This window comes from Beta vulgaris, chromosome 7, assembly GCF_026745355.1.
Source record: "Beta vulgaris subsp. vulgaris cultivar EL10 chromosome 7, EL10.2, whole genome shotgun sequence".
NCBI lineage: Eukaryota > Viridiplantae > Streptophyta > Magnoliopsida > Caryophyllales > Amaranthaceae > Beta > Beta vulgaris.
Window position 1 is genome coordinate 33,712,715 of NC_079208.1, and position 22,745 is coordinate 33,735,459.

The 22,745-nt window shown below is 42.4% G+C and overlaps 1 protein-coding gene across 1 annotated transcript; it reads left to right on the forward strand.

Annotated features, from left to right (window-relative positions):
- Positions 1-19,627: 19,627 nt before the first annotated feature.
- On the forward strand, positions 19,628-20,065 carry LOC109135494 (uncharacterized mitochondrial protein AtMg00810-like). The gene has a single exon (XM_019250608.1). The coding sequence runs from the start codon at positions 19,628-19,630 to the stop codon at positions 20,063-20,065; it is 438 nt and encodes a 145-aa protein (XP_019106153.1).
- The last annotated feature ends 2,680 nt before the right edge of the window (positions 20,066-22,745 follow it).

Here is a 22,745-nt window from a genome sequence, read left to right on the forward strand (position 1 = left end):
AGTGAATTATTTTTGCCTTTGACGGTTTGAGAGATTGCTTTCTGATGCAGGAGCCTAGCTCCCTGCTACTAAGTATTAACAATGTGAAGTAATTTCAGATAAACTGAATGAAGATAGTAGGAATAGAATTCAGAACTGAGAGATAGGATAAAGAAAGAAGAGATAGACAGAGAAATATGAGGAAGAAGAGTATTTTCATGTCTTGGATAACCCTTCTAATACAACATCAGTTTGTATTTAAAGGCATTCCCACATGTAACTGAATTCTCTAACCTTCCAGAAGTTAGTTAGAGTCAGCTAACAGAATGCTAACAACTTGGCAACTTGGCGCCAAACTTAACTAACTTTTAACAAGTTAGTTTTATAAGTTGTTTGGCCCATATCATACTTTCCCCCATGAAAAAGACTTGACCTCAAGTCTGTGGTATCATGAAACTAGACAACAAAAGTAGGAAATTGCAATAGGAACTCAGATGCAATTTCCCATGTAGCTTCATGAGATGGAAAATCCTTCCAATGCACCAAGTACTGCAGCTGATTTGTCCTTGCATCGAAACTGTCCTCTGAGCTAGAATAGCTTCAGGTATAATAGGAGAAGTTGGAGCTTGGCCTTGGAACCAAGATGGAATGTTAGCAGTCATAGGAAGAGTACCTTGAAAGATCTTTAATTGAGACACATGAAATACATTGTGTATTTTGGCTTCAGTAGGTAGCTTAGGCCTGTAAGCAACCTTCCCAACTGCAGCAAGAATCTGAAAAGGGCCATAGTACTTAGGACTCAACTTCTGATTACTCCTATGCTGCACAGATACTTGTCTATACGGATGCAATTTAAAACCCAATCACCTACTGTAAAACTCCTCTCTGATTTGTGTTTATCTGCCAAGTTCTTCATTCTACATTGAGCCCTTGTTAAATGAAACTTGACTGAAGCAATCATTGCTTCTCTTCTTATCAGACTCCTATCAACTTCAACATTTAATGAATCACCAGCCAAATAAGGAAGATGGAGAGGAGGATCTTGATTATAGACCACTTCATAAGGTGTCAGTTGAGTAGAAGTATGAAAATGAGTATTATACCACCATTTAGCCACTGGTAACCACATACACCACTCCTTGGGAGAATCTCCACACATGCACCTCAAATAGGTTTCTAAACACCTATTGACTACTTCAGTATGTCCATCTGTTTCAGGGTGATATGCAGATGACAAAAGAAAGTCAGTTCCATGAAGAGAAAACAAACCCTTCCAAAATTTACTTAGGAACACATAATCCCTATCACTAATAATGGATTTAGACCACCCATGCAGCTTGAACACATTATCTAGGTAAGATTGAGCCACCTGGACAGCTGTAAAAGGGTGGTGTAATCCCATAAAGTGTGCAGCTTTGCTGTACCTATCCACTACCATAAAGATAACTTCTTTACCCATTGACCTAGGTAAGCCAGTAATAAAGTCCATTGAAATGTCAACCCATACCTATTCAGAAATAGGTGAAGGTTGTAACAAGCCTGGTTTTGCTGCATTGTCATATTTAGCTGCTTGACAAATAGAACAATCCTTCACAAATTGTCTCACAGACTAAGTCATATCTTTCCAATAGAAAAGACTCTTAAGTTTCTTCAAAGTAGCTTCTCTCCCAGCATGTCCACTTTCAGGAGAAGCATGTTGCCATAAAAGTATCTTAGCTCTGAGTGTAGAGTCTAGGCCCACCACAATCTTGGCATCCTTTCTCAGCAAATTATCTACCCAAGTGTACCCAACAACCTGAATTCCTTGTTGTAATTGAACCAAAATGTTGCTTAAGGAAGTATACAAATCATAACTGGCTTGAATGAGAGACTTCAAATCAGAAGAAATAAGAGAAATTGCCATACACACAATTTCATTACTAGGGACCCTTGACAATGCATCAGCTGCTAAGTTCTCTTTTCCAGATTTATATTGAATTTCATAAGTGAAACCCATAAGTTTGGATAACCAAAACTGCTGGAAGGGAGTAGAAATCTTCTGTTACAATAGCCATTTCAAGCTCTTTTGATCAGTTTTGATCACAAACTTACTACTGATCAAGTATTGCTCCCATTTTTGCACTGAAATACAATAGCTAAAAGCTCTTTCTCATATACAGAAAGAGTTTGCCACCTTGGCCCCAAAGTTCTACTAATGAAATCTATTGGGTGACCCTCCTGCATAAGTACTGCCCCAATGCCATATTTGGAAGCATCTGTTTCAACAACAAAATCCTTGCTGAAATCAGGGACAGCTAATACTGGTGTTGTAGTCAAAGCTACTTTTAAGGCTTCAAATGCTTGATGAGCTTCTTCTATCCACTGAAAAGCTCCCTTCTTCAGTAAATTTGTTAAAGGTTTACTAATAATTGCAAAATGTTTAACAAATTTCCTATAATATCCTGCCAATCCCAGGAAACTCCTCAAATATTTAACATTACTAGGTATAGGCCAGCTAGCTATTGCTGCAAATTTCTGAGGATCTGTCTCTACACCCTTGCTAGAGATGAAATGGCCTAAGTACTCAACTCTGTCAGTAGCAAAGGTGCATCTGCTAGCTTTGATGTACATCTGGTTCTTCTCCATAAGAGCAAAGACCTCTTCAAGATGTCTCCAATGATCTTGCAATGTACCACTGTACACTAAAATATCATCAAAAAACACCAAAACACTTTTCCTAAGTAAAGGCTTGAACACATTATTCATCCACCCTTGAAATGAAGCTGGGGCATTTGTCAGCCCAAAAGGCATGATTAGGAATTCATAATGACCTGTGCGTGTTTTAAATGTTGTTTTAAACACATCATTATCATGCATCCTCAGTTGATGGTACCCAGCTCTTAGGTCTAACTTAGTGAATACCTTAGCCCTAGATAGTTCATCAATAAGCTCATCCATCACTGGAATTGGGAACTTATTTTTTATTGTTCTTCTATTTAACTCCCTGTATTCAATGCACAAGCGCCACGTGCCATCTTTTTTCCCCACAAGAACTACTGGTGATGCAAAAGGGCCAGAGCTATTTTGAATGATACCTCTGTCAAGCATTTCTCGTATAAGCTGCTCTATCACATCTCTTTGCTTAAGGGGGTATCTATATGGCCTAATATTCACAGGGCCTTTACCATCTTCCAAAACTACTCTATGGTCAAAGACACCTCTCTGAGGAGGTACGTGTATTGGGTCTGTAAAGATAGCCTGAAATTTCTGCTTCAATGCTACCAACTCATGATATATTTCAGGCTGGGTGGGTGCAACTTTAATAGAAGCACATGAAGTAGTTGATACTTGTAATAAGCAAACATGTGTTGTTGTGGTTAAAAGTTTACTAGAAGGTTCACCTTCTACTACTTTCAGCTTATTAGGTGAGATACCTTGAAGTGTAAACTTCTTGTTATCCAACACAAACTCCATAGTCAAGTTCTTGAAATCCCAGCTTATAAGACCCAATGTACTCAACCACTGTACTCCAAACACCATATCACAGCTTCCCAAAGAGATCAATAAGGCATCAGTAACAAACTTCTTGCCTAACAAGCTCCACTGAAATCCCTTGCTAATGTGTGTACAAGCTATCTGGTTTCCATCAGCTACAGCCACTGACTGATGATCTATGGCACTCAAGAAACAGCCTAACTTCTTGGCAACGGAAATATCAAGGAAATTGTGAGTACTCCCTGAATCGATAAGAATATGCAAGGGTTTTCCATTCACTAACCCCTGTACTCTCATTGTGTGGTAACTCTGATTACCAGAAAGAGCAATTACTGAAATTTAAGGAGAAGATATCAACTTATCATCTTCATCACTAACATCATCTAAATGTTGTCCTCCTTCCTCTCCCATAATATCCACTGTAAACAATTGTGGCTCTTTAAACTGACATTTATGCCTTCTCTCATAGGGTTGATGACAATGATAACATAGGCCTTTAGATATTTTCTCAGCCCTCATGTCAACAAATATGTGTTTAAAGGGTCTAGGTTGATACTTGGTAAGGGTTTTTTCTGTGTTTACAGGAGTAGGTTGCAATGAGGGTTTATTTGCATTTGGGTTATATGGAATTAATTGTAATGGTCTGGCTGGGAATGGTTTGTGAGCTAACACATTGAACTGCTCTTCTGCTAACCTAGCATGTTCAATTGCTTCAGGAATACTATCAAGCTTAAAAGCTTTTACAAACGGCTTGCTAGAATTCTTCAATCCTCCCACAAAGCTATCTAGCAAATAAGAATCAGGTAGGATATGACCACTTTGCACTATAATGGCCTTCAAATTCTCAAATTCATCTATATAATCCTCTAATGCTCCTGATTGATTCAATTTATTAAATTGCTCCACAACATTCAAACTTCTACTATCTTTAAATCTTGCTGCCAAATCAATTATAAAATCATCTCATTCTATATTTCCCCTTACTGACAAATAACTTGTAACCCAGCTTTCAGCTCTATCTACCATATAAAGTGATGCCAGATTAACCTTTTGTTCCTCAGGAATTCTACATAGTGCAAAATATCTACAACATTTCTTGATCCAGTTTCTTGGGTTAGACTCATCAAACCTTGGAAATTCCAGTTTAGGATTCATACCTTGACTTCTCAAATTGTTAACAGGAGCTCTTGCACTCGCCTCAGAAGAACTATTATCCTTCATTTCCCTGATCATTTGCATCAAATCTTGCATAGATTTAGCCTGTTCTTCCAACTTCTTCTCCAACCCCTTGACTTGTTCTTCCATGGCTTGGGTTCTTCTGGTTACAGGCATATGTTTATCTATTACTGTTTTAATGGCGGAAGGGTAGTAATTGGATAAGTTTGCTCTGATACCACTGATGCAGGAGCCTAGCTCCCCGCTACTAAGTATTAACAATGTGAAGTAATTTCAGATAAACTGAATGAAGATAGTAGGAATAGAATTCAGAATTGAGAGATAGGATAAAGAAAGAAGAGATAAACAGAGAAATAGGAGGAATAAGAGTATTTTCATTTCTTGGATAACCCTTCTAATACAACATCAATTTGTATTTAAAGGCATTCCTACATGTAACTGAATTCTCTAACCTTCCAGAAGTTAGTTAGAGTCAGCTAACAAAATCCTAATAAGTTGACAACTTGGCGCCAAACTTAACTAACTTTTAACAAGTTAGTTTTACAAGTTGTTTGGCCCATATCACTTTCACATATGCTTTTTTAGGATGGCTTTTACTTTTGCTGTCTAATCACAATTAACAAATTTTTTGTAATTTAATTGCCTATAAAAAAGTTATATACCAATTCTATTTTTTAATTGGTTCACTGTAGCAATTATAGGATGAAGAACATCATCCTATAAAATTTCAAAATTGCAGTTGAACAATGTTGAACATTTGTGTGTTTTAGGGGCCTCATTTATAAAATTAGTATAAGATTAGAACATGGCCTCCCAAATGATAAAGACTAATGAGTATTAATATCTATAGTTGTATTTAGTTATTTTAAAAATAAAATATTATTTTGTCTTTAAATAATTTTTTCTAACAATAATGACCGACATGAGATAGTTAGTGGTATCAGAAACAGATCTGACCGCTGGGCCAACTTGATTCTGACCTGACTTGAACCTGGTTCGACCTGGAAGGGCCAGTGTTCAGACATGACCGAAACCTGACCCGGAATTACCCAAACCTAACCGACACCTGGCAAGATTATATGCTGACCTGACCAGATAGACCTACATTTAAACTCGAACCCAACCGTACTCAACCATTTATTACTAAACTTCAATTACTCTTTTATATCTACAAAATCATTATATTGATTCAAAAAAATTCTTACATTTAATAATTAATTAAATAAAAAATTAAATTACATTTAATTTAAGGGTTAAACTTTGAATATCATGTACTTGTTTATATTTTCATTTAATTACTCAAAGTCCCCTTTTTCAAATAATATTAAAAAATATCTAGTTAAACCCTATACTCCAAATTCATTATCCCATTTTAATATTGTACCAAATTTTCCCCATTTTTTCTACCAAAATTTTCTACCAAATATTCTACCAAATTATCCCATTTTAATATTCTACCAAATTTTCTACCAAATAATATTTCAAATTCTCGTAACCCTATACTAAACAACAACATATGAGCTCGTAACTAGATATGAAATTCATTCTTATCGAAATATCCCAAACATATTAAAGAAACTGGTAGAAAAAAAATCTGCAATTATAAAAAATTACACAAAAAATCAAAATTTAGTGAAATTACATAAAAATTACACAAAAAGAATTAAACGTGGAATTATATGAAATTACACAAAAATCAATAAATCTAGAGGACGAAATCTAGCGATATTACACAAAACAAAATTAATCAACACAAAAGTTAACAAGTTAAACTAAAAATTGGAAAGAAAATCTTGAACGATCTTTAGATTTGGCCAAAATCGAGGGACAACGTATGAGAAGAGAAGCAAAAAGAAATTGTTGTTGATGTTCGTGGGTGAGAATCCCAGGCGAGTGAGAGCGACAGACATCGGTGAGAGAGAAGACGACCGATTATTCGTGGGTGGTGGCGTTGGTTTTTGTGGGTGAGGAGGTGAGAGAAATTGACGTCGGTGGTGGTGAGGAGGTGAGAAATTTTGTTGTCGATGGCGGTGAGGGTGAGAGAAATTGCAATTGTTGCGTGAAGTTGGTCGGTTTGTGGCAGGGAGGCTGGAGGAGTGAGGAGAGAGAAATGAGTGAGTGAGATTTAAAGAGGGAGTGCATTAGGTTTGTACGCAATGGTTGGAGTAGATTGTTTGGAGGAGAGATATGAGGGAAAATATGATAGATTAGGAGACGATCTAACAATTCAGCTTGGTTTATGGCTTGTATCCAACTTGATATTTATGATATGTGCTTTGTATTGTTTTTCATGTGCCATTTGTTGTAGCCTAAAAATCAATGGTTATAAGGGTGACACGTGGCTCTATCACAGCCTTACATGTGGCGCCCAATTATGTTGGTATAGTACATGGATCATTAGTTTCCATGGGCTGACGTACACTTTTCTGAGGCAAAAGTGTACTAAAACCCCTCTGGTGGCCCAAAATAGTACTTAGGCCCAGTGAAAGCAACACATATCTTTGTAAAAAGATGAGGTGTACTAGCCAATCAGCACCTGACACGTGTCACATCATAATTGCTTAGCCAATCAGATGCTCCCAAATTAGGGTGACATCAAGGTACAACAGTCATTTCAAACACTATAAATAGTCCTTGAAATCAGGGGAAAGGTACGTTTTTCAGAGCATAGTACTGTTATTCTTCCATAAATTCTCTCTCTCTCTTTCTACTTTCTCTCTCTAAAAGTTCCTTCATATCCTTGATACCTGACTTAAGCTTCGGAGGGGTAAATACCACCCAAACCTCCAGGGTGGGTCCCTTTCTTGCAGGTTTCAAGGCAGAACTCAGGTCCGAAGTACGAACTCAGGCGTGGTTGCACAAGTCTCCAAATTGAGAACCTACTGTTGGGAGTTGTAGTATTGATTTACTAGTTTTGCACTACGTAACATTTAGCGTCGCCTGTGGGGAGACGCAACAATGACTAATTGTCACTCATCCAATGTTGCCAGGAACAGAAGCTTTGAGATTCAAGTAGAAGATACAGTGGGTAACGAGAGGCCGCCCCAAGGACGAGACAGGCCTTCAGCTGATGTTCGTCCCTCGAGAGGAAGTAGGGGCCCTATCATCCAGGAGAATCTTGACCGTCCAGTGACAGCTGGTCATCTGGAAAATGTTTTGAATGACTTCCAGGTCAGGATGTCCGCTGTCATGGAGGAGCAAATTAAGAACAATATGCTGTTCTTTCAGGTTAATCCGAGGGAGGATGTTGCGTTGCCGCTTAGGGGGCAGTCCCAAGAGGGTCGTCCAGGGACAAGCCGGCCTCCTCAGCAAGATAAGACTAAGCCACTGTCTAAAGGAAAGCAGCCAGCCGTCAGTGAACCTAGAAGGAAGATGGATTGGAAGTTAGTAGTTCGGCCGGGAGATAATATTCCTCCTAGCGGCCACAAGATGGAGACGGATGCTAAGGAGTATTTGGAGTCCAAGAGGGCAGCTACTCTCCAGCGCTCTGCCTCAGGTTCTACTCCCTATATGAAGGATCCCCCATTAAGGGTTCCGTCCAGAACAGAAGGAAGAAGTCAAAGACCTTTGGCTGTTCAGCCAAGGCAGGAAAAAACGGTTTTATAACCAATGGTGTATAGGCGTCAGGCCTTAACCAACACCTCTTCAAACCCAGTGCTGAAGGAATATCGTCTGGAGCACATACCCACTGAGGGACATGTTGGGGCACTCAAGATCAACTAGCCGACTCCTTTCTCAGCCAGAATCATGGAGTCCTCTCCATTCTTAAAGGTTAAGCTTCCGATAATAGAGCCCTTTTGACGGTACTACATATCCGGACGATCACTTGTCCGCATACAAACATCAGATGTATGTTCAGGGAGTTGATGATGCTACATGGTGCAAGCACTTTCCAGCCACGTTGAAAGGGGTAGCTCAAAAATGGTTTAACAATCTGCCGCCTAACTCGATGAATAACTTTACTATGCTAAGTATCTTGTTTACCAGTCATTTTATCGCAAATCGACAAGAGCAGAAGACCAGCATGCATCTAGGAAAGGTCGTCCAAGGACCTAAGGAAGCTCTAAGAAGTTATGTGAAGAGATTTAATCTGGAAGCATTGCAAATCCAGGATATGAATGCAGGAGTAGCGTTTGACGCTTTCACGCATCCATAGTGGTCCTTTCCTAAAGTTTCATGCAATGCATCAATGTGTCCTTTAGGAGTGAACTCACCAGTTGCCTCTTTTTCCTTAAAGTCAATCTACATAAGGATAAGAGAGAAATGCTCATGAGTGCACAAGTTATATTATATATACCTTATATAGCCATATAATCTATACTTACAATGGCGTTGGCTATCTGTTGTGTTTTAGGATCAGGCAAGACTCTTTTTCCCTTTGCATCAACCCCATGCATCGAACACCGCCAATCGAGGACTCTATCGGGTTGCCGAGGCTGTGCAACTGTCGTCGTTAAGCTAATCCTTGTTGCCGTTGTCGACCCTATCGTGGGGTAATGGCTGAACATCCACTTCTCTCTCGCCTGACTGTACGAATGGGCACCCAAATGATGATAATACTTCCTAGCTTTTGCACTCGCGCTAGTTTTCTCATGAGTTGCCTAAAATACACAATTATAAACAAAAGTTAGGTATGGTGTTATACAATAATACTGGATCTAAGTATATTAAGTCTTAATAAAATATTCTTACAATAGCTTCTGGGGTGGTTTTTTTGGCAACAAATGCTTCCCACTCTTCAGGTTTGATAGTCCTCCATATCTGAAATGGTAATCTGGAGGGTGTAGATGATGTTTCCGGTGAAGCCTCAGAACCGCCTTGTGTTTCTCCGCCGTAGATGTTCTTCTTCTTTGTACCTACTACTTTCCTCCGCTTAGCGATCCACCCAGACACTAACTTAGCCTTGAAATCTTTGAATCTCTGGGCAACCACGGATAGAAATACATTCTTCTTGGCTTCATCATCTTCGATATTGGATTGATTCTACAAAAAACGTAGTTCACAAATTAGTAAATATTACACATATATTTAACTAAATAATTAAGAATCTAAACGTTATTGTACATGACACTTACCATACTTCCCATATACACTTCTTTAACCCCTCGGGCACCTCTTTCCATGAGTGGAGAATGGAGAGTTTATGCATGCAAATGCCAACTTGCATGGCATACTTTTGACGCCATTTTCCACAAGGTTGCCCTAAATGATCGTACTCTAAAGTCATTAGAGTGTATTTCCCTAGTGACTTTGTAGGTCACCTTCCTTTTCTCTTTTTCGTCGCCAATGACTTCCATGCCATTTCTTCACGGTGAGGTCGAACCAATTTACCCCATTCCTTTCTCACATCGAAAGACTCATCCTCGATAGTTCAGCACTCGTGCTCATATCCATATGCACCTCCACCATGTCCCTGAAATTGTACAAATATACGCTATTAATATAAAAAAAATTAAACTGGGGGAGGGGGCAGTGGAGGGGTGCAGCAGGGGGGAGGAGGTATGCAGCAGGGCAGTGGGGGTGTGCAGCAGGGGAGGGGGCAATGGAGGTCTGCGGCAGGGGAGGAGGGCAGTGGGGGATGGGGAGTGAAGGTGTGTAGCAGGGGAGGGGGCAGTGGAGGAGGGCAGTGGAGGTGTGCAGCAGAGGAGGGGGGCAGTGGAGGGGTGCAGCAGGTGTGTGGAGTGTGTGGAGGGTGTGTGGGGTGTGTGGAGGGGTGCAAGGCAGTGGGGTGTGTGGAGTGTGTGGAGTGTGTGGAGGGGTGAAGCAGGTGTGTGGAGTGTGTGGGGTGTGTGGAGGGGTGCAGCATTTGTGTGGGGTGTGTGGAGGGGTGCAAGCAGCAGGGTGTGAGGGAAGGAGGGGTAGTGGGGAGGGGAGGGGCAGTGGGGGAGTGGTGCAGCGGCAGTGGGGAGGGGCAGCAAGGGATGGGAGGAGCCGTGGAGGGGTGCAGTGGGAGGGGGGGTGTAGCAGGCCAGTGGGGGAGGGGCTGTAAAGGAGGGAGGAGGGTGCAGCAGGGGGTGGGGCAGTGGGGGGAGGGGTGTGCAGTGGAGGGGGCAGTGGAGGGGTGCAGTGGGGAGGGGAGGGGAGGGGGCAGCAAGGCCCGAAATGCCCTTTTCGTTTCCGAAATACAACCAACAACAAATGCATGACTATAACTCTACACATTACTTACATTATACCTCATATAAGCATGTTCAAAGAGAATTTGGGGTGAAATGACTCGATAAGTATGATTTGAGAGCGAAAAGGCAAAAATAGGCCCGAAATGCCCTTTTCATTCCTGAAATGCAACCAACAATAAATACAAGCCTAAAACTCTACACAATAGTTACATGATACCTCATATAAGCATGTTCAAAGATAATTTGGGGTTAAATGACTCGATAAGTACGATTTGGACGCGAAAAGGCAAAAATAGGCCTAAAAATCTACACAATAGTTACAAATTGGAGAAATTACACAAACCTGAGTTTATGTCTCATGATTTATTGACCTTCCGCCGTTTCTTAGGATCCTCAAGTACATGTATCCTTCCGTGTGATCTACACGCATATAGTTCTCCGACATATTCACATCATCTTCCACACTATTTCAGGATATGTAAAGGGGGGGTCAAATGCATCATATTCTTCCTCATTATCAACATCACCAATACCGAGGATACTCCTTTTACCAGGTACAACAATTGACCACTTATGATCAGCAGGATCAGTTACAAAAAATACTTGCTTACTTGTGATGCAATTACAAATGGCTCCTCAGTTTCACGTAGACGACTAAGGTCAAAAAGAGTGAATCCGCAAGGATCATCGTTTTTACACAACGTCGATTATGTCAACCCACATTGCAACACAAGAGGCAAATATTAAAAGTACAGTAGTCCAGCTCCCATATTTCTTGTATTCGCCCATATAGTTGCTTTCAGCATGTACAGCGACTTATCTTTCGAGCTTGCATATTGTGTAGACGACGCCACAAGTGAAACACCACTATTTTGTTGCGATCTTGACTTCAGATCTTGACGTTCAGTCCAAAACGTATACCCATTAATATCATAACCCTCATAAGAGCGTACAGCTTCACGAGGACCAAATGCTAACCACTTGACTGTTTCAGGAACACTTTCATCCAAATCATTGAGTACTCGTTTATGAAACCAATCAATGAAAGTCTTGTTATGCATCTTCAATGCCCTCACTCCTTTTCCAGGATTGCTAACACGTAATTCCTCCATATGTTCACTTAAATAAGGATGGACATCTGGTACGTGATGCAATACAAATAAGTGAGCTTGTTTACGCTTTTCTACGAAGGTGTGATCAATTTTGAACCAATTGTACCCTTGCCCTCAAGTCTGCCCTCGTGTCGGGATGTCGGAAGTCCAACAGGATCAACACTAGCAAAATACTCAGCCACAAAATTACTGATCTCTTCACCCACAATCCCTTGAATTATACTACCTTCTGGTTGTGCAGGATTCGAACTTTATCCTTCAAAGTTCCCATATATCTCTCAAAAGGATAGCACCACCTCAAAAACACTGGACCACACAGCTTAATTTCTCGAACTAGATGGACAATGAGATGGACCATAATGTCAAAGAATGCGGGGGGGGAACATCTCAAATTTGCATAGAGTTTCAACTACTCTGGCTGCAAGGAATCGAGGGTCGACGGGTCTAGGACTTTGCTGCAGATTGATGAAAAAATGAACACAGTTCTGTAATGGTGTGCCTCACATGCTTTGGAAGTATCCCACGAATTGCAATCGGTAAGAATACTTGCATCATGACATGACAATCGTGCGATTTCATACTCGATAACTTCAACTCACCATTTAAGGTAACAAAGCGCTTCATATTCGATGAGTAGCCAGTAGGGACCTTAATGCCATACAATGACTCGCAAAAAATCCGTTTCTCTACACGCGACATCGTGTAGCAAGCTGGTGGCAAATAATTCTTCTCCGAATCCTCCACCTTTTTACTTTTCTGAGTTTCATCATCAACCCTTTCCTCCCCTCTTTTTTTCTTCCTTCCGTCCCTTTTCTGAGCCCACAACTCTGGTCGAATCCCCTCTTTTTCCAAGTAAAGTCGTGACGCCTTAACATCTTTTGTCTTGCCCGGAATATTCATAAGTGTCGCGAAAATAGCTTCACAAACATTCTTCTCTATGTGCATGACATCCAAACAATGTCCGACCTTTAGATCTTTCCAATATGGGAGTTTCCAAAAAATGGACTGTTTTTTCCATAATCCTGTAGGTCATCAACCTCACTAGCAGGTTTACCAAAGACTGTTTCAATGCCCTTCACCTGATTATAAACTTCAGTACCAGTTAATGGTCTATGAGCAACTTCTTCTTCAACCGTCCCATCGAATGCCTTCTTCTTAAACCGATAGGGATGGTCGCGGCTGAGGAGCCTTCGTGTGCGCATATACACATGTTTGCAGCCCTTAAGGTGTGTAGATTTCATGTCATCTAAACAAATCGGGAAGGTTGTTTTCCTTTAGTCTTATACCCAGATAAGTTCCCATAAGCTGGATAATCGTTCATAGTACAAAAAACATGGCACGCAGAGTGAACATCTCATTAGCATACGCATCAAATACTAACACTCCTTCGTTCCACATCTTCTGTAAATCTTCAACAAGCGGCTGAAGGTATACATCTATGTCATTTCCAGGTTGTTTGGGCCCCGATATAAGAAGCGACAACATCATGTACTTGCGTTTCATGCACAACCAAGGAGGCAAGTTATAAACCACTAAAACTACTGGCCATGTATATGCTGCGAGCTGAGATTGCCAAAAGGGTTCATGCCATCCGTACATAATCCAAGCCTGACCATCTCATCCAAATGACTTATGCACCCTGTTGATAGTTTTCCACTCAGGCGAATCAGCCGGATGCTTGAGCAGACCGTCTTTCTTCCTACGATCTGCATGCCACCTCAAATTCTTCGCATCTCCTTTAATTGAGAACATGCGCTTAAATCTAGGTATTATGGGTAGATACCACAACACCTTGGCTGGTGGTCCTTCACTACCTCCAGCTCCTTCACGCTTGTACCTCGACAATCCACAACGTGGACACTCATGTAAATGCTCATACTCATTACGATAAAGCACACAATCGTTAGGACAAGCATGTATCCGCTCGTACTCTAAACCCAAAGGACACATCAGTTTCTTCGCATAATAGTACGACTTTGGCAGTTCATTTCCATAGGGAGCATCTCAGCTAAAACTTCCAACAACGATGTGAAACTAGAGTCCGTCCAACCAGCGTTCGACTTAATGTTGAACAGTGTTACCACCGCGGAAAGTTTGGTGTACTTTGTACAACCTGGATACAACGGCTTTTCAGCAGCCTGAGCATAGACTCAAAAATACGAGGTCGTCTACACGACTGATCTTCAACCTCGTGTATCATCTCGTCTACCCGATCCCTATCTCATCTCCAAATTCATCATCCAAATTCTCATCCCCTAACTCATCATTCCTTCTTTTTTTTTACATACATCTTTTTACTCCAGAGCTTCCCTATACCTCCCCTCTCACCATGCCAAACCATACGTGGTATTGAGGCCTAAACCCACGGCGAAAGCATGCTCCCTAACCACATGTATACTACTAACCTTGCTCACATTTCTACAATCCAACAAGGACAATAAAAGTCGACTGCTCCAGAGGATGTTTGATATTCTAATGCACTTCTACAGAATTCCGAGACCCCATTCACAAACTCAATCGATTCACGACTACCATACATCCAAGTACGATCCATCTCATTCAAGAAGACCACCTCTAATAATTAAACACAACATTCATTATAATGCATCAATCATTATTAAAGTACATACACTCACATATATCAAATCACACACGTATAAGCATAGTGACATGTTCAATTGTATGCATGCAGTCAAGGTCCTTATCACTCCAACCTAACCCATCCTTGGACGTCTAATCTCACTAGTGAATATATGCCAACTTTTCAATTCTAAGGAAAATCCGGCAGCATTTCCCTACAGTTCTCCAAGTACACAATGTAGATAATTGCTTATCTACATATGTACCCAGAGAACAATGTAGAGAAACGATAAGCCAAGAATTTCCTCAGAATTGAAAAGAAGACACATTCACCACCTAATTGAGATCAAACGTTCAAGAACAGTCCCAAACCGGGGACTATTGAAGACTTACTCCTAATGATGATTCAAACAACTTGTAGATTTCATAGCTAAATTACATTGCGTTTTCATAAAATCTCATATCAAGAAACACAAATAAATCTACCTCCACAACCCTCCCCAGCCCCCGCCAACCCTCCCCCACCCTCCCTCACCCCCTGCCAACCCTCACCCACCCTTCCCAGCATCCCCAGCCCTCCCCACCCCATGCCAGCCCTCCCTACCCCCTGCCAGCATCCCATCCCTCCCTACCCTGTCAGCCCTCCCACCCATTGCCAGCCCTCCCCCCCCTGTCCAGCCTCCCCAACCCTCCCCACCCCCTGCCAGCCCTCCCCCACCCCTGCTAGCCTTCCCCACCACTACCAGCCCTCCCCCACCACCTACCCAACACCTCCACCCCAACCCACCCTCCCTCGCCCCCCCCCACCCTAACCCACCCCAAACAATCACTCTTTGAGCAAATACGAGCACATTTAAAAACAAAACATAGAAGTTGATTTCAAATTAAACAAAAATTAGAGAAATGTAAAAGAGGAGAGAGAGTGAGAGGGGATTTACCGCGAAAGAGAGTGAGAGAAGTGATGCTCCACAATAAATGCAGTAGTGGAGGAGAGAAAAGAAGGTGGTGCGCAAGGTGGTGCAGCTGCGTGGTGGTGGTTCAATGTGGTGGCGGAGTTAGGGTTCGCGTAAAGAAGGTGGTGGTGGGGATTTCTCGCTCGAAAATTTGACTAAGGGAGGGAAATAGAAATGTGCGTGGATATTGTACATGCGCGGAGGGAAATAGAAATGTGCGTGGGTACTGTACATGCGCGCAATTCATTATTAGAATTTGAAAAAATGATAATGAAGGGTTGCGATTATCCTAAAAACGCAGCCCTTCGTAAAAGAAGGGCTGCGGTTTTTTGGAAAAGCGCAGCCCTTCACTTTCAAGGTTGTGGTTGGCCCAAAAATCGCAGCCCTTCTTACAGTAAGAAGGGTTGCGTTTTCTAGTAAACCGCAGTCCTTCACTAAAAAGGATTGCGGTTACTAGAAAACGCAACCCTTCTTACAATTAAAAGGGCTGCGTTTTCTAGTTAACCACTACCCTACTGCAAAAGGACTGCAATTTTCTTTAAAACCACAGCCCTTCATGAAAGAAGGGGTGCGTTTTAAAGGAAACTGTTAGAATGTAATTATGTAAATGATTTGTTGTATATTTATTTCCGTAAATATCCCTTGTATACCTAGGTTGTACCTATTCATGTTTAATGAAATGATGGAGGCTCCTCGAGGAGATTATCACATCTTACATGGTAATCAGAGCCTAACCCTAGCCACCCTCAACCCTAATCTTTTCTTTTCTCCTCTCTTCGTCCGCCATGACTGCCGCCGGCAAGGACGCCACTACCCCCCCCCCTCTTCTTCCTCCTTTCATCCTGCAGTTCACGTTTCTTATCAAAAGGCCATCCCCATCACTCTCTCCATGGATAAACCTCAATACAATGCTTGGGCTACACTCTTCCGCAACACGGCCCGTGCGTATCAGGTCCTAGACCACATCGACGCCTCTGTCACCCGTCCCTCTAATGTGGATGACGAATTATGGAGCCGCCTTGACTCCATTATTCTCACGTGGCTCTACGGCACCATACACGAGGATCTTCTCCTTGCTATTCTTGATGAAAAGGCTACAACTTTGGTGGCTTGGGACAAACTTAAAGCCCTTTTCCAAGGTAATAAAGGTACTCGCATTGTTCATCTCGAAAACCAATTCGGCAACATAAAAATGCAAGATTTTTCATCCTCTACTGCTTTTTGTCAATCCCTAAAATTTGTGGCCGATCAACTTTCGAGCCTTGGCCATCCCGTTTCCGATGAGCGGTTGGTCTTACAACTTGTTGCGGGTCTAACGGATGAATATGACACCGTTGCGACGTTCATTCAGCAGTCTCAGCCACTGCCCTCTTTTCAAAACGCTCGCTCAATGATAGCCCTCGAAGAGACTCGCCGGAATAACACTAAAAAATCCGGCGCCTCTTCGAGCGCGGTTCTTGTTGCTGCTGACCCCGCGCACAACGCGGCCCCTCCCTCTCCGTCTTTTTCCGGCCACCGTGGTAGCAGACCGGGCGACAAGTCCGGCCGTGGCCGCGGCGGGCGGACTAATAGTCGCGGGCGTGGCCACCCGCCTCCTGCAGCCCCGTTCTATGGCTATGGGTATCCCCCTTATGGTCCGTATGGGAGTTGGCAGCCCTACTGGGCCTTCCCACCGAGCCCGTACCCAACCATGGGCCCCAAACCCTCTCAGCCGCACCCGGGCTGTGGCCTGCTTAGTCCCCCGCCAACTCCGCAGCAGCCTGCCGCACCTCCAGCAGCCCCGCAAGCCTTCGTGGCTCCACAGCCCACTGCCGAGCAGCTTGTGCCCACGGCACTCCCTCAACTTTTTAGTGCTATGTCCATTCAACCACCCGATGACAATTGGTATTTTGATACGGGTGCCTCTACTCATCTTATGAATGATCCAGGTATTCTTCCATCTATTTCTAATTGGCGTAATTATTTTTCTCATATTATGGTTGGTGATGGTAAATTAATTCCAGTTAAAGGCATTGGCACCTCCACCTTCCCTTCCCCACATCCTCCCCTCACCCTTAGCAATATTCAATATGCCCCTGCCATTGTGAAAAACCTTATCTATGTCCGTCGTTTCACCACTGATAATCATGTTTCTGTAGAATTTGACCCCTTTGGTTTCACTGTGAAGGATTTGAGGACGGGGACGACCTTGACGAGGTGCAATAGTTCTAGGGACCTCTACCCTCTTTCTGCTTCATCAACCACACCATCATCTACCTTTGCTGCTCTCTCTCCTACCACTTGGCACAACCGACTTGGTCATCCTGGCTCTGCTATCTTAGATTTTCTTAAGTCTCAACAATGCATTGTTTGTAATAAAGACTCCCTCTCCCCTCTTTGTCATGCTTGTCAATTAGGGAAACATTGTCGGTTACCTTTTTCTCCATCTCATAATATTACTTTTGCACCTTTTTCTATTATACATATTGACTTGTGGACTTCTCCCGTTATTAGTCCCTCTGGTTATCGTTATTATCTCTTATGCTTGGATGACTACTCTCACTATCTTTGGGTTTTCCCGCTAAAATCAAAATCTCACGTTTCCTCCACCTTTCGTCTCTTTATTGCTCACATTAAAACTCAATTTAATTCAACCATTAAAACGATCCAATGTGACAATGGCACTGAATATGTTAAAAATGAGCTCACATCTTATTGTGCCACAAATGGCATCGTTTTTCGCCACTCTTGCCCTTACACCACATCTCAAAATGGCAAAGCCGAACGTATGATCCGCACCACCAATGATGTGGCTCGTACCCTTCTCTTCCACGCCTCTCTCCCTCCCTCCCTGTTTTTGGGTAGAGGCCCTTCATATGGCTACATATCTTCTCAATATTCGACCCACAAAAACACTCCATTTCCTTACTCCCCTTCATCGCCTCTACAACCGTACTCCATCCTACTCTCATCTTCGCACTTTTGGATGCCTTTGCTATCCAAATCTGAGTGCCACCATGTCTCCTAAGCTTAGCCCACGTTCCACTCCTTGCATATTCCTTGGCTACCCCCCTAATCATCGTGGGTATCGTTGTCTTGACCTCTCTTCTAAGAAAATAATTATTTCACGTCATGTAACCTTTGACGAGTCCTCTTTTCCCTTCTCCTCTCTCCATGTCCCTGACCCCATGGACTATGATTTTCTTCGTCCTCGTCCGCCCGTGTCCTCGACCCCATCCTCACAGGCCCCTTCCCCCCCCCCCCACTCCCTCTTCCCTCTCCTTCACCCTCGGTCCAGCAGTCTGGCCCCTATATCCCCCCACTACTCCCCTCCTGCCCAACACCACAAAATCCCTTCCGCTCCCCGCCCAGCCTCACGCATCAACCCCCCCCCCACCAGCCCCCCTACCTCTCCCATCCCCCGTGAGCCTCCTAGCCCTCCCGGCCACCCCGTGAACATCCCAGCCCACCCAGCCCCACTACACCTACCAGCCCGCCCAGCCCCCGCGAGCCTATCAGCCCTCCTCACCCCTCGCCACCATCCTCCCCCCCAGCCCACCTCGCTCCACCTCACAGCCACCACCCGACGCCCGCCCCCCTACCACTAGAAGCCAAAACGGTATTTTTAAACCCAATCCCTACCGTGGCCACCGATTCTTCCACGTCCAAAACCCACCTGACTTGTCCACTTTAACCCGCTCTCACCTCCATGCCTTACAGGATCCTAACTGGAAAGCCGCCATGTATGATGAATATAATGCGCTAATTAAAAATAATACTTGGACTTTGGTAGAGCGCCCCCCCAGGGGCCAATGTGATTCGTTGAATGTGGCTGTTTAAACATAAGTTTCGTTCTGATGGGTCTCTTGAGCGCTATAAAGCGCGTTTGGTTGTTAATGGTAAGACACAGGAGGTTGGCATTGATTGTGATGAAACATTTAGCCCCCTGGTTCGTCCTAATACTATTCGCACTGTTCTTAGTCTTGTTGTGTCCCGTAGGTGGTCTATCCACCTGCTTGATGTGAAAAATGCTTTCTTACATGGCAATTTGCAGGAAACTGTTTATATGTTTCAGCCCCCAGGTTTTCAGGACTCCACTAATCCTAAGAGTGTTTGTTTACTACAAAAGTCTCTCTATGGTTTGAAACAGGCACCCAGGGCATGGTACCAACGCTTTGCTACCTACATCTTGTCTCTCGGCTTCGTCAGCAGCAAATGTGATCCATCTCTTTTCATTTATCGCCGTGGATAGGACATGGCCTATCTTTTATTGTATGTGGATGATATTGTGCTAGCCACCTCCTCGGACTCCCTCAGGACCCGCATCATCACTCTTCTTCGGTCCAAGTTTGCTATGACTGATCTGGGTCCCCTCTCATACTTCCTTGGGATATCGGTCCAGCGCACCTCCCAGCATATGTTCCTCTCTCAGCGCAAATATGCCGAGGAAGTTCTTGCCCGTGCTAACATGTCTTCCTGCAACCCTTCTGCTACACCTGTTGATACTCAGGCCAAACTCAGCGCCTCCAGCGGTCCTCCCATCAAGGACCCCACTCTCTATCGTCAGCTTGCAGGTGCCCTCCAGTACCTGACATTCACTCGTCCTGACATCTCTTATGCCGTTCAGCAGATTTGCCTCTTTATGCATGACCCTCGTGAGCCTCATTTTCATGCCCTCAAGCGTATCCTTTGATACCTCAAGGGCACCTTAGACTATGGTATGCATTACTCCTCCACTCCTGCCACGGGCCTTATTTCTTACACATATGCCGATTGGGGTGGGTGCCCCGACACGAGACGTTCTACATCAGGATACTGTGTGTTTCTTGGTGATAATTTGATCTCTTGGTCCTCAAAACGGCAAGCTACTCTCTCTTGCTCCAGTGCCGAGGCCGAGTACCGCGGCGTTGCCAACGCCGTCGCTGAGTCTTGTTGGCTCCGCAACCTTCTTCTAGAGCTATACTATCCTCTCGCCAAAGCTACCATGGTTTTCTGTGATAATGTTAGTGCTGTTTACATGTCTCATAATCCTGTTCAACATCAACGCACTAAACATGTCGAGATGGATATTCACTTTGTCCGCGAAAAGGTTGCCCTTGGTCATGTTCGAGTCCTCCATGTACCTTCTGCGTATCAGTATGCCGACATCTTCACCAAAGGTCTTCCTAGGTCTCTTTTTTATGAGTTTCGCTCCAGTTTGAGCGTCCATCCCCCTCCCGCTCCAACGCGGGGGTGTGTTAGAATGTAATTATGTAAATGATTTGTTGTATATTTATTACCGTAAATATCCCTTGTATACCTAGTCTGTACCTATTTATGTTTAATGAAATGATGGAGGCTCCTCAAGGAGATTATCATATCTTACAGAAACACTGCCCTTCCAGCGCAGCCCTTCCTTTTTTTCCCCTAATGCTCTAATCTGGATCTTCATTATTGTTTTCCTCCTTTTGATATTGATTTCTCTCTTTTCATCCGAAAGGATGTTTTAGGTTGGCCTCCCCATTAAGAGGTTGTCCTAAGTGTTGTTTCCTTATCAAAAAAAAAAATAGAAAATGTATATAATGCTTATAAACAATGTTAAAGGACTACATATACCAAAACACATTTTTGAAGTTCAGCTAGTATGTTGCCTTAGCTGAGGAAAGAGACCTTTATTACTTGTCGCTTTTAATCAATAAAATTATGAAATGATGCTCCTAATGTAGAAGTACTTTGTTAGCTTGAGTAGTAAGATTCCATAGACCAAAACACATGCGGTTGGAAGGCGTACGGAGGGTTATACATGTTCGCGTTGGCACAGACCTTAAGAAACTTATGATGTCCACAGTCCATACTTTAAGCCTATAGTGAATTTAATGGGCGTCACTCGTTAGTCCATGCAAGCAATTCAATTGAAGAGAAAGTATGAGGTTTTAAAACGGACAGTTACCACATTTAAAATATTAATTAAAAATTATTATTTCAATGTGGGAAAGTAATTCATTTTGTTATAAAAATTTTTCCAATGTGATTAAATAGTTAAAAAAGTTCAGGAGATATTATTTTGCAGAATAAATAGATTTCTCATGTGGTCATGTGCATCAATAGGCTGGTACAAAATGATGTCTTAATGTTACCCTTTTTTCTCCTAATGGTATTAAAAGAGTTTAATATGATAGTAAGATGATAATTCTTGCCCGGTTAGAGAGCATTAAAATTTTACTTACCAATACAAGCACCAAACGTGCGGTATAGTCGTGCAAAATTATAGCCAGAACATTTTTTTTGTTCTTTGGCGATGTTGAAACTCATTAAAATTCACTTATGAGTGCCCCATATTGGAGAAAAAAGAGAGAATATATCACTTTATAAGATTAGGAGTTACTCTTCCTATCACCAATTGGTTTTAGTTTGGAACCTTTTAGCTTGTAAGTGGGCTAACTCTCCTCCTCCTTATTGGGTTACCCAGATCAATTTTCATATAATCTCAAAATTAACATGGTATTAGAGCCCAAGTTGCGGGTCTCGTCTAAACTGGGTATTTGATCGCTACAGAATAAGGATTTACCTTGATAGGGTGTCTAGCCCCTTAGAGGATTATTGCTCTGACATTTCCAGTTAGCGCTGAATTTTTAAGGACACTGTTACTCCTCCTATTACCAATTGGTTTTAGGATGGAACCTCCTAACTTGTAAGTGGGCTAAACTCTCCTCCACCTTATAGGGTTATCCAGGCCGATTTTCATATAATCTGAAAAACAACATATTACAGGCCACAACATTTATGCACATGGATTATACTTTATGAGACTATGAACCTTTGAACCTCACCTGTAATCATGCCCATTGCCCACAAAACATCACAAATATTGCACATTATAATTTACAATTTGTCCCCACTTGGTTCTTTCTTTAGAACTTTAGAAATTAATGGGTGTAACTGTTACACCATATCTTATGGTATAACAACCCAAATATTACAATTTTTTTTATAAAAAACTCTAACGACATGAAATAAATGACAAAATGACATTATATTCATATCATTATTTATACAGTTCATGTCATTTTCATGTTATACCCAAAACGCACTCCTGATCTTTTGATAAAAGAAGCAAATCTTGTAAGATACTAAAACAAATTAAAGTTGAAACGAAAGAAACTACAAATAGTACTTATTAATTCCATGATATATTTGGTTACATTTGAAAGCAACAGTTCACAAATCACATATTAACATACATGCTTTAGCTTGTCTATAGGATTGTAAGTTCGGCCACAAAAGTAGGAGCACTCGCAAAATGGAATACGCTAACCCTAGCACAAGGTCCAGATATGCCCTGATAGTTGTTGCATAGCATAGAGAGAACAAATTTTATGTGGGGTGTGGACTGT

Coding starts and splice junctions, on each gene's coding strand:
- LOC109135494 (XM_019250608.1), top strand. CDS start 19,628: ATGGCCTATCTTTTATTGTATGTGGATGATATTGTGCTAGCCACCTCC.